Below are 13,044 nucleotides of genomic sequence, written 5' to 3'. Positions count from 1 at the left end.
GCCTGAAATTTGGTAGTGGTTCAAAGTCAAAAGGCCAGGTCTAGTCTTATTCAAATGATATAATGAACAGTCTTCAAATCTAAATCTCCCTTGGGGAGATGCTGTTTACTTTTTTTTTATGTTAGAAGGAGGAAAAAAAAAAAAAAAAGAAAATGTATGCTTTTCTTTGATTACTAAAAATATTGAATCCTTTTAACCCCTTCATATGGGTCATCTCAGAAATGAACTTCCCTGCTTCCCTCTTTTGCTGGAGGTTAATATACTAAAGGTTAGACACAGCAGAGCAAAAATATCAGAATTAATGTTCGCAAAATTATTTTCAGCATATTTTAAACGTCTCTCTATCAGCATATAACTTTACAGCTTCACCACCTAAAACATATCTCGGGCTTTCACTGACTGGGGGATCTCCTGGCGTGCCAGTTAGGGGCCCAAACCCACCTGACTGTGATGCCAAAGGCGCCGATGGCAGTGAGCTAAAGGAGAGTGCATTCGGTGGGAATTTTGCCTGGGGAAAATGAACAACAGCTGAATAAATATTACAGGATACGTCCCTGTCCTTGTGATTGTTCTGTGAAGGTTCCCATTCAGTGTTTGAATTTTTGTGCAAGATGAAACTCAAGATACTCATCCCCATCCATCCCCCTAGGCTGCTGCAGTTTCTCTCTGCCCCAAATTGCTGTCCTTCACCAGGTCCCCAACAGGTTCCATGGGTGAGGATCAGGGGATCCCAACCAAAGACCATCCTTTGTGCAGGTACCAGGGACAAGAGAAGCCTATGCAGAGGAGGGGAGTGGGGATTTCCTGAGCACCCTGGTCTGGTAGTGATGCCTTGTCGTGTTTCCACCCCTCCATGCAACAAAAATAAGAAGCTGTGGTAGGGCAGAGCACTGTTGCTGAGACATCGTACTGCCGAGAAAAAAAGGAGAAAAAAAATGATGTATATAGAATAAATAGAATTCCTCATTCTAAAAACACATACCGATAGGTTCAAGAAATCAAATTAAATTAGAATTTGTGATCTTACAGATGCTGTTTCTGTATCTGAAAGTCATTTTTTGGAAGCATGAGCAACGATTTGTGTTTCCCTGGGAAGGAGCGCAGGTTAAGCGTCGCAGCGCTGTCTCTCTGCTGGCTCTAACTGCTGCGTGACGGCCTCGAGTTGTGCATTTGCAGAGAAAATATCACACCGGCCAGATGCTCAAGTCTGCTCTTTCTGTGCAGAAAAGCCCGTGCAAGGCGAAATACCAGGAAAGCGCTCGGCACATTTTCCCGACGCTTGGTAGAAGTTAGCAGCAAAGCACGACTGTTCCAGTTGGGATCAGATAAACCATTAGCTATCAAAGTCCTAAGTCTAATTAACCCCCAAAATTGACTGACAAAGATCATTCCTCTTCTATGCTGCCTAACCGGTTGTATGTACGCTGGGCATGCAGTACCTAAGTCAGATGCCGCTTTGTTATAATTAGGGCAGCAAATTTTGTTTTCTGTTTGGTACTTGCTGTTACATATTGCATGTAATGTATGGCACTGTTAAGGGAAAAAAATTGGAGTCAAAGTGCCTGGAAAGTTAGGTCTGCTCTGTAGCACTGTGAGATTGTTGACATCTGCCGAGGTTGGAGAGCTCAGTAAGCAGGAAATGGGGTGTCACTCTGAGTGGTAGTTTACCATTATCCTGGCATCCTAATGAAGTGTCTGCAGTGCACAGAGCTTCTGGATGGCATCTTAACGCACGGCTAAGCAAAAGCACTTCTCTCCTTGTCACTGTCATCCATCTGCCTGCACCCTACTGTAGCCAATGGGATGGAACCATGCTACAATGTGCTATAAGCCATTTAGAGTTGCACATTGCATAATCAGTCCCATCAAATATGTAAAAAATGACTATTATTGGTTATTTCCCTCAAACTCTGGCACCTGGAGTTTGATGCATTAAAGTTTAACTTTTGTAAGTGCTGTTTTTCTCCCATTAATTCCACATATATTTTTGTTAAATGGGACTGAGTTGCAAACTCATTGTCCTGGGTTTTGCTAATGGATTGCAAAAGTTATATGAATATTCATTGTAAACTCCACTTTATATCACATAGGATGAATTTATCAGTTTCCCATACAGAGAGGATTCACGCAATTCTCATTTTCTTTTGCAACATCTATTTCTGAGGCATTAATAAAAAGTAAAATCAATTCAGATCACAAATTGGTTATTTTCCTTATAGCAAACATTAGTTAGTTCAAACACTTTTTATAGATTTTTTTTAAAGCAAGAAAATATTTTACAGTGTATCTCCATGAGACAATTGCCTCAGTGTATGACACGAGATTAAAACTGGGAATTTTATGCTGCATAGAGTAATATTAAAAAATCCTGGCACTGAAAGTATTACAAATAATTTTCATATAGATATATATATACATACATGTCTGTATATTTTACCCAGCGTGACTTGCAGAATATGAAGATTTACCCACTGAAGGAAGAGTTTGGGCCAGTTGACATCCCTGAAAAAAACATCAAGCCAAAACTACGCTGTCTTTTAAGCAAATATTCACTCCCTGATAACACCAAAGCTATCAAGGACTGGGGTTAAGCATAGTGTGTCAGGGCCAGCTTCTAAAATGGGCAAGAGCAAGATGAATTGGCTAAGTCGGGTGTTTATTTATACAAACAAGAGGGCAGAACATAATTTAGTTGCATCAGGAATTTTTCACAGACATTAAAACTATAGCAAACAGAACAGCGGGGATGCTTGCACAGCAGCACAGTGGGGAAGCTCACAGAGCGTCTGCCCACACTATGGCTGGCTGTAGCCAGCGCCATAAGTCTCACAATTTCATTAGCACTCAAAAATCCACCTAAGCCACTCAGTCCCGATTGAAAAAAAAAAAAGAGAGAGAAGAAAGAAATAAAGAAACAAATCAAAAAAGCCCCAAACAAGGTCTGTCTTTCTCTCAGCAGCTGAATCAGTCACAAAATGTTGGAAAAAACTCTTGGCTGGCAGATTTTGCTGTAGCAACAGTGTATGACGTTTTAACTGCAGTAGAAGTCTTTTCCAAAAAAACAAAGCAAGGTGAGAAGAGCCCTGGAAGAAAACAAGAAAAGCATGCTACTGAAAAGAAAAAAAAAAAAAAGAAAAAGAAAAAAAAAGATGACAAATCAATAGTTTGATATTTTATGCAGAATCGTAAATCATTGTTTTTTCCAGCAGTTCAGATGTGAGGCTTGAGAGCATAAAAAGAAACCATGGCTCGTGATAAAATTAGGCATTAATGTGAGCCATAAATGCCATTTAACATTAAACATGCACGAGCAACTGAAATGCCTGGTAAAGGGAAATGGGTAAAACTATACAAAGTAAATCAGACATGAATAATGCAGCAGGTCTGAGGAGGGTCATGGGTCAGACTCCAGTACCTTACAAAATAATGAATGCATGTCAGGTTAGAGACATACATCCCTTCCTAGCAAACGTGAGTTATTGGAGATAAACCCTGGACTTCCTGTTCTGAAACAAAGTGGCTTGTTGTAAACATCTATGTCCATTTAAAATTAATGATTAAAAGAAAGATTCTGGGGGATTTCCTTAAGTATTCTTTATGGACACGAGTGCTAGAGGTTACTTTCTTCATTCATTTTTAACCAGCCACTGTTAATGTTACAGACACATCGTGTTTTCTTCTATGCTCAAATGTTTATCCAAAGCTCATTTGCAAAAGAGCTTATATAATATTAAGTGTTCTTTCAATGCATTCTTTATTTAAATATAAACAAGAGAGCATCTCCACTGTGTTGCTCTGTTAAATGAAGCCAGCCCTATTTTTAAAGACAGTAACCTAAATTCTAAATATACGTTCTATGAAAATATTACATAGAATGCCATCTGTGTTCACTGTAGAGTATCTGCTGCAATTATCACCTACAAATTTCCTACAAATTTCTAAAAGAAATGCAAAAAAGAATGTGTCCTCTCATTCTTGATTTTACAAAAGTGATCGTGACTACAATTTTCCTTCTGAAATCTTCACAAAGAGTCTAACTTCCACAAATGGGAATCTTTTCCCCAGAATTTCATCAATTTTCACAATAATAGAGTATAATGAAAGATAGCATTTCACTTTATCAAAACTGGTCTGTTTCATTTCCTAGACTTAGCTGGAGAATTTAGCAGCTGTTCAGAGTGTTTTCCTGCCTTTGCACGACGTATTTCTAGGTTTCATGGCATAGCACAGAGGGCAAAGCCTTCTCCATGGCTATTTATACTAATCCATGTTTAAAGATTTACCCCCTCCATTTGGGAATGGTAAAGAAACAGCTTTCCCCCCCTTTTCTTTCCCCCTCCCCCCCCCCCCCCCCCCCCCCCCAAAAAAAAAAAATCACTTTCCACCTTTCTACTTAGGGAACTGAATGGGGAAAATTTCTATGAAACTGGGGCTTTATAGAAGTAAAGCAACTGCATAGGTATTGAAACTGAAACATAAGATCTTGCATCTGATCTGTTAAATATTCCATCAACAAGGTCAAGAGTAAAGACAAGCTCAGCCATTAAACTGAAGTGAGAGTAAGCTTTAATGAAAAAAATAAGAAAGAATAACTAAAAAAAAAGGGATAAAAAGAACAGTTTGTCCTCTGTCTCGTGTGGAAAAAGAAATTATTTTATACTAAAAAAAAAAATAAATAAAGATAAAAAGTGTATATAGCATCTAAAAACAAACAAACAAAAAGTATCAACCATTTTAATGAAAGAGTACTCAGTATTTTCGTGGAACTATAAAAGGGAGTGAGAATAAGTGTTATGGCAAAAAGCCTGGGCTCAGCAGCTTTGTGTGGGAAATGTTGAAATGTGACTGTGATTTATAATGAGAAAAGGTATCTACAACATACAATTTTCTACCTAGCTGCAAATAATAATTCATAGTGATGTCCCTTCCAGATAAAATACCTTTGCAATGTAGGACTCATGTGGTAAAATGATCATGATAAATGTCAGACCAGTGCAGGTAACGGCTTTACAAACCATTAAGATTAGCTGGCTCTTTTTTTTATTTGATGATAACAGTAACCATGCTGTGACTCTACGTGGTAATAATATCTCAGTACTGATAAATGCCAGAGCCAGGCAGAGGTGTTTATCATTCTCGGTTCAGAAATGCTGACTAAAGTTACCACATGTTGCCTGTTTTTCTTCTTTTAAAATAGGCTAACAATTAACAAATAGGCTGATTTGCAAAATGATTTTTTGTCTGATTTCTACGTATTCTGTTCTTCAGTGCAGAGCTAAATCTCTCTTCTCCTCTATGGCAATACCTACGGCATTGGTACAGTGAGATCTAAAATGAAGTTATATATCTTTGTAAATCTCACGGAATACTGTCTTTGTTTTAATGACACTGGTTTTTATTTATTATTTATTTTGCAATTAAATCTTACGAGAATCTGTAGGGAAGTTGGTAACTAACCTGATATCTTTCTTAATCAGCACAGAGAGCGCAGACACTTGCTTAAAAAGAGCGTAATAAGCTCCTACCATACTAAATTTCCTCACACATATTCTGTACGGACAAATTGTGAGTGTATCCTTGTGAATTTTGTCCCAATCCCAGTGTTTTGATTCCATTGAAATCCGTTAAGCTTTCCTCAGCGAAGGATAAAATCGAGTAAAATAAAAATGAGTTTTTACTGAAAAGTTGCAGCGGAATAGTTTCTCAAAAGAATTGATAAATTCTTTTGTATGAGTATGAATGAAGAAAGTATGAGTAAAATGAATAGCAAAATATTTGATATTTCCAAACACAATAAGGTGTAATGCTAGTGATAGAAATCCATAAATATAGCTAGGTTAATTATGATGAGAATAAAGGAAACAAGGACTACATTAGAAGAGTGTCCACTGCAGAATTTGGATCACTGGATGAATGTAATTCCGAAGTGAAATTTCACTTAAGTTGTGGGTCTCTTACTACTACTAGGAGATATTAAACTTACACTGACAGTTTAATAGTCTAATAAAAGCATAAAAATGTAATTCTGCAAACCATCCTTTAGATGTAGAGGGCTTTTAATCATTGTAAATTACTCTTGCTCTCAATTAAGAACATGGAAGGTATGATACATTCTGTTTTTAACCACATATTAATTATGGCTTTTCTTGTTAAGATATCAGATGCAGAATTAGGCAAAGTACTATCCTAAATGGCACTCAAAATATTTTTTATCTTTTCTTTCCTCTTAGAAATCCAAGACAACGCCGCACGCATAAAAGCTGTAAAGACCCTGGTAAAAAAGCTCCCTAGGCCAAACTATGACACCATGGAAGTCCTCTTTGAGCATCTAAAGAAGTAAGTAGAACTGTAGTACAAAATAATTGATAATTTTAAAAGGAATCTCTGTGTGGTGTCCAAATCTTATTGGAAATGTCGTCCAAAATACAAAAGATAATTACGTTCTTTGGCAAAACGAAACATGATTTATGGTACCTACGTATATCCTATTTCTGCTCAATACATCGGTACGTCTAAGCAAAAGCTGCAGTTTTTCCTCCCTTGGTGCAGTTAGATAGATCAGAATTACTCATGAACGCTGAATTGGGCAAATTCACCATGTTCCAGTGTGCAAGTCCGACTTACTCCAACTGCAGTTGGAATTACTTTTGGATCAACATATTTTCATCATCCAGTCCTTGATGTTCAGTTTGCTTTCTAGCACTCATGATATGCTGAGGCATGCATTAACAGAAAAATACTTACTAAAAAAAATATGCTATGAGCTCTTGTATTACCTGAAGAATCTTGTAACAACACAGAATGTCTAAGAAGTAGTGAAGAGTGACTCGGAAGTACACCTTTCCTCTACTAATGTTGCTGAGATATGACAGAGGCAAAGAAATCATACTGTGAGGCTCCTCCTTGTCATTCCTCTGCGGTTTCTGCATTCACTGAGTTCAGTTTTTAAGAGGTTTCAGCCCACAAAGTCTACTCATGATCTCATGTTCACCTTGGGTTTGATTTTCATGTTTTGCAGTGTTAACAGTAAAAATGAATGTAGACCACGTGCTCTCATGGAAACAGACCTGCAGCTGTTTTACGTGATAAATGACTGTGCAGAAATGGCAGACCACAAGAGGGGGTCTTGTGGTCCCATAAGCATATGAAGGACATGATCCTGTTCCTCCCCTCTTGGCTGTCCGGTATTTAGGACTAACTAGTGCCATTTTGGCACAGTCACTTTTTAGCCAAACAACCCTTAAAGTCGAAGGGGCTAGGCAGGATTGAGGGACCAGTGCAGTCTCTGTACACAGAGAAGCATTTCATGCCAGGATTGACAAAATGAATGAATGACTGCAAATAAAAGACTGCTCCAAGCTTAAAATGAATGATGCCTTTATGCCGACCATTTCTGTTGCATTCTCCTGACACGTATATATTAAAGATCCTTTAACTTGTCGTGTAGCATCCAGCTGAACAGGCAAAATGAAGTCCATATAGCTGTGGGAATGTCCCTATTTAATTAGGGATGGAAAAATTTTAAACAGGACATAGAAGGACTTAGTTTGCCCTTGCCGAAATACGTTTTCTGTGTATTCATCTGCAGTAGCCTGTGCACATATTCTCTCCTTTTGAGGGTTATTTGGAGAAAAATGATAATTTATTACTGTCAATGGAGGACTAATATGGAAAATCATTTCTTGGGAAAAGCCTGTGAGCAAGAATGGGTACAGGCTGTCACTAGACCTATACCATATACAAAATTTACAGCATCAAATGTGGCATCTATCCTTACATAAAGAAAGTTTTGTTACTATGTTTTAGGGGAAAGATATCAGGTATACACAACAAGTCTTTGATCTTACAGTTAAATCACTTGATTGATACTCTGGAGACCTGGGTTCAGTTCTTGGCTTTGAGAGGATATTTGGTGTGACCTTGGGTAAATCATTTAATCTCTCTGTGCCTTGGCTCCTTGTTTACAAAATGATGATAATGCTTCATTTGTCTATATTGGCTTTTTAAAACATTATCTATGAGGGACAGCAATTTTCTCTAACTGTGTATGTATAGAATAACTGGCAAAACTGGACCAAGATTTGTGTATTGGGCTTTTGCTGTTGTTTGGCATGGGTTTTTTTTTTTTGTTGTTGTTTTTCTTCTTTTTTTTTTTTTTTTTTTTTTTTCCTTGGGGCTAGGGCAGGAAACAAGATACTTCTTGTAACTGAGATAATGAATTACCAATATTTCATCATGCATATATTCACAATATCTGGTTTGACTGCTGATGGGAGTGTGGATTCGTGGATGTACTGCATAAATAAGCACATGTTCTTATCCAAGTATCACTGCAGAAAGCATGGTGAACACAAAGGTTTGCCAATGCAGTATAGTCACACAGTGATGTAGGGTAGAAAGATGTAGTATTTAAGCCATCAGAGCATTATGGGTGGGATCTCCTAAGTCTCTCTGAAGGAGGCCAGTCTCCTATGCCACACAAACACATCCCCGAGGAAGGAGAGGACTCTTCCCTGTCAGTAGTAGCAGAATAGATATTCTAAATATCAAAAAATAGGGAAAAGCTAAAATGTTCCCTTGAATTAATAATGAAGAAAGACAAGTCACAATGGCCCCATGGCTCCATAAATGGGAATATAGAAACATACGTGCATTACTATTAGTGGCAAGTTGTTTATATTATTAAATCAGAGGAAGTTCTAGTTGCCAAATATTTGAAAAAACTAAGTAAACTTGTTTAATTTGAGGCATGTTACTGCAGTCTCTATATTTGCTTGTGCAGACAGTAGTTCTTGCCGAAGGTGGAACTCATCTTCAAGGGGTTTCTCATGGGAGCAGATGAAGGACCTGAGTTACGCTGTTTCTGTGGCAAGTGGGTGTTCAGCGTGAGAAATCAACTTTAGCCCAGAATGCTGTGTTTATCCTAAATTGCAGATTACAACAAGGATGCACTATGGTCCCATTCTGCAGTGCTTCAGTCTGCAGAAGCAGTCCAGATTAAGCACATGTAAATGCACTTCAGGTGGATCTTTCCTTAGAAACCCAGACAAAGCAACTGATGAGAGAGTAAGAGAAAGGCCTGGCAGCAGGGATTAACATCAGTAGCATAAAAAATTTCTTAAACCATGCCTTCAGAAGTTGCAAGAAGTCACAGTGTAGTTTATGAAGCCAGGAGAAGGATTAAATGCTTGTAGTTGCAGTACCTGTTCTTCTGAGTATTTTGAATTTGATGAAAAAAAAGTCTGCTATTCATTTTTGCATGAAATTTATACCGCCACTCATATAAACAGAAGAGAAAATATGGAGCTGAACAGATTTATTGTATGGCTCTTTCCAGTCTAATATAACAAACTGCTTTGTTAGGATTCATGCTGAAAATAATTGAGTCCAGCTACTATTAGGTTTTTATGACCTCTTCCTGAAGATGACCAAATCCAACATTACAAAATACATGAAAGAAGAAAACAAACTAATAATAATAATAATAATAATAATAATAATAATAATAAAAAAAAGAGTAAGGATTTTTTCAAATAAGGGCAACACAAAGCAGCCTGTTCTATTTGAGAATGCTTGGAGTCTTTACCTGAGTATACAGGTCATATATTTATGTTCTGTACATTTGTGAAACAGTCACACTTCCTCAGGACTCAGCTCTTCCCTGTTACTTATTTACAAGTGGTTTTTACTCCCAGACAGAGTGAGCTAACCACAGCTACCAGATAAAAGTGACAGACCGTTCTGCTTCTATTTTGCAGGCATACACAGGGCATGGGATGATGCAAAAACCTTGCAGTGTCTCTGTGCACAGATGTGAACAGAGAACAATCCATCCCTGCCCACTAGGACAATATTGTCAGCGATAATTTATTCTCACAACTATAATTCAGTTGAGTCAGAAGGACTTTTCCCTCTTTAAGGATCTCACAGCATTCTATGATCAGCACCTAACCCATTTTTACAACAGCTATCACACACCTCTTAGGAGACACTAGGAGCTTAAAAGACTTAAAGACTCCGCATAAACCTGCAGTATAACTGAAAAGCCTAGAGAAGGTTGGGTTTTTTGTTGTTTTTTTATTTTGCATGGAATCCTCTGCAGAGAGCCCCAGACCCTCTCTCCCCCAGTGCAAGATGCGTGAGGGGAGGTGGTGGCTGCGGGCGCCTGGCTGAGCCCCGTGAGCTGTGCTCCGTGCTGGCGCACTGGCCGCAGCTCTGCTCCAGGAGCTGTGTGCCTGCATTAGACAGTGCTGTGCCTGAGCTAATAAGCTGTGCTTATTAATGTTAAATTAATGAATCTCAGCCTGCTCTGCTTATTAGGTTGAGCTCCGTGCCACCACGAGGCAGCTCTGCGGCTCCCAGGCCCGAGCTGTCTCACATCTGACCAGGCTGGAGCACAGGGCAGCCAAGCTGGAGTCTGCCCTTACACATCCATGTGGGCACCTCTGCAAAGGGATGCACTGCAGGCAAAAGCCCTCGCCTTGCTTAATATTCTCCTGCACAGAACAGGATAATACATGTTATTTACAAAAGTATAAAATGGATGTGGAAATAATTAAACGGGAAGACGGGGCCAGCCTGATGCAACCATCGCTCTCCCTTACGTGGAAAGCACTGAACCCAGATGCCCAACTGTGGAAGATATTCTTCCAGCAGCAGCATCTGCCTCCTTGGCAGGCACTTCAGGCGAGTTGTCTGGGGAGCTCTGCAGTTGCCTCTTGGTCTGTCACGTGGATCTGTTACTGTGGCCTATCTGGCTGCCTTGTCCAGACTGAAGCCAATTCCTTTCGATTCACCTTTGAATCCAAGACGATCCTTTTTTATTATTTTTTTTTCTCCATTTTTCTTGTATAGTATATAGCACAGCAAGACATTTTTAGACACCATTTGGGCTTTTTGCCCTTTTGGAGACAGACTCATGATTTTTTTCCTGACTGCTTTCCCCCCACCTAATTCATCCCTGTAACTGTTTGTATGCATTTTGGACATAAGCTCCTCATCAAGAGTAGAATTAATTACCCAAGACATACCCACTATCCAATATACTGTCTAACAAAAGTATTAAGTATTGCAAGATTCATAGTTTATCTGTTTTGAAAAAAAACCTTCCCCCCATGCCCGTAGCTCTATGGACAGAGAAAGCACCCAAGCTGAACAACGCAAACACACACACCCCTCAAAGCTTGCAACACAGCAGCTCCATTCTGCAAGGCATTGGCTTTTACAAGCAGCATGCAACTAAACGGACTTATTTCTACCTATTAAAGATTGGAACAAAAAAAAAGCCATGCATAGAAATAAGCCCACAATAGCCTGCACAGCAGGAAGCGATGACAATGTGATGACAAGTCCAGCAGCCATACCCAGAATTCTGAGGGTAAATCAGAAAATAAAGTTAAAGTATGGTAATACTAAATAGGGGATGTCTGCAAACTTCTTTCTTTCTGTCTGTCTTTTTCTTTTTTTTTTTTTTTTTTAAGTTGGTGTAAGAAAGATGTAGCAAACATATGTGATTTTCACTCAGTAAATTATGTGTTATAACAGCAGTTTCAAGCAGGCTTACATACTAAATCTAGGCTCAGAAGAACCCTTTTTTCACATGGCAGAAAAACAGATTATATTAAAAACTGTAGAAGTCTTTTATTTAAAAAGAAAATATGAAAAATGAAACAGATAAAAGTTATGTAAAAAAGGAAAAGCAAGACCATGAATGGAAGAATTATGCAACAAATATTTGTGGAACCTCTGAGAACTTGGGGGAGACTGCAACCCAAAGCATGGATGGGCGTTCAGTTTTTACTTCAAGTAAAATGCCCACATTCAGGCATGTGCAGAGGAAAGTTCTTAACCAAAACCATGAAAAACAGGGAATGCTTCCTAAATTATTTCATGAATTAGGACCTTTCTTTAGAATCAGACAACTCAGGATCTGCTCTTGCTCTTTAGACACAGGACAGCAACAAAGAGAAAAGCTGAGCCTCACTCCTACAAACTTAGGGAGCAGCTACTAGAAATGTGAACAGGATAAGCATCATCTGTCATCGAAGTAAGTGGGTGGTTGGTCAGAGTAGGAAGACACTCAGGCACCCCTGACTAACATTTGAAGTTTTGCATGAAGTCAACTGATCTCTCTCTACAAAAAATACATATGAAGGCATGCTCTGTCTGCACACATGCTTTTCTCTGTTTCAGCTATAGAAAAGTTTCACAAAGGAGCTGGACCAAGGCCAGATCTTGTCCTATTTACTGTAACTTCTTTGGGTTCAGTCTGCAGGAAAAGAGAAGAGTTAAACCTATTTCTCTCTGCTGAAGTACGTAGTGGCCTACCAAACAGTTGCCTTGATAATTAGTGACACAAGACAATGTGCACCAGGCCCAAGTGTGCACAGTATAGGAGTAATAATAGTTACTGAATTAAAGGCAAAAAAGAAATCCAGAATGCACCTTTATGCATTCTCTTTGTGTTCACGTTGTGGGGGGGGGGAAGGTGTCTGTGACAGAGGTTTCTGCAGTCATGCCTTGTCCTTCTTCATGTGAAATAAGAGACTTTGCAAAGTTCACCCATTCCCTGAAGAGTACGTTACAGCTTAGTGGCTTTAAAGAGAAGAATGATGAGGAATTAGAAATGCATTTTCACCTGAGCTTCCTATTTTCATAACCGTATTTAAAAATATAAACCCTGATTTTCATAACAATCAGACAAATAATTATGCTTGGTACTTTTCAATGCTACCAAGCTTCAAAATGTAGTGAACTGGTGTATCAGCAAATAACAGAACGATAAAAATAATTAACATAGTTTTAATTTAAATATTTATGATACGGTTGACTCTGTGTCTGTACAGCCCCATTGTGCTAGGTGCAGTACACAAATACAGAGAGATAGAGCCCCTGTTTCAAAGAGCTCCCATTGTTCATTCCACATTACTCAGTATCAAATGATCTCAAAAAGCTTTTCAAACATTAATTAAATCTCAGAACTTCCTTTTTCAGGTCAATAAGTTTTATTATCCTAGTTGTGTAGATGGAGAAAGTAAGGAATGA

The 13,044-nt window shown here is 38.6% G+C and overlaps 1 protein-coding gene across 2 annotated transcripts in view; it reads left to right on the top strand.

The window, feature by feature from the left end:
- The window catches only part of ARHGAP15 (Rho GTPase activating protein 15), a 316,320-nt gene that overhangs the window by 286,385 nt on the left and 16,891 nt on the right, over positions 1 to 13,044 (top strand). For both annotated transcript variants that reach the window (XM_048952880.1, XM_048952881.1), the window contains one exon: positions 6,231 to 6,336. In XM_048952880.1, the coding sequence (XP_048808837.1) occupies positions 6,231 to 6,336 (106 nt within the window). The remainder of the gene's footprint in view (positions 1 to 6,230; positions 6,337 to 13,044) is intronic.

Source organism: Lagopus muta, chromosome 8, assembly GCF_023343835.1.
Source record: "Lagopus muta isolate bLagMut1 chromosome 8, bLagMut1 primary, whole genome shotgun sequence".
Classification (NCBI taxonomy): Eukaryota; Metazoa; Chordata; class Aves; order Galliformes; family Phasianidae; genus Lagopus; species Lagopus muta.
This window is presented reverse-complemented; position numbering and strand designations above follow the sequence as displayed.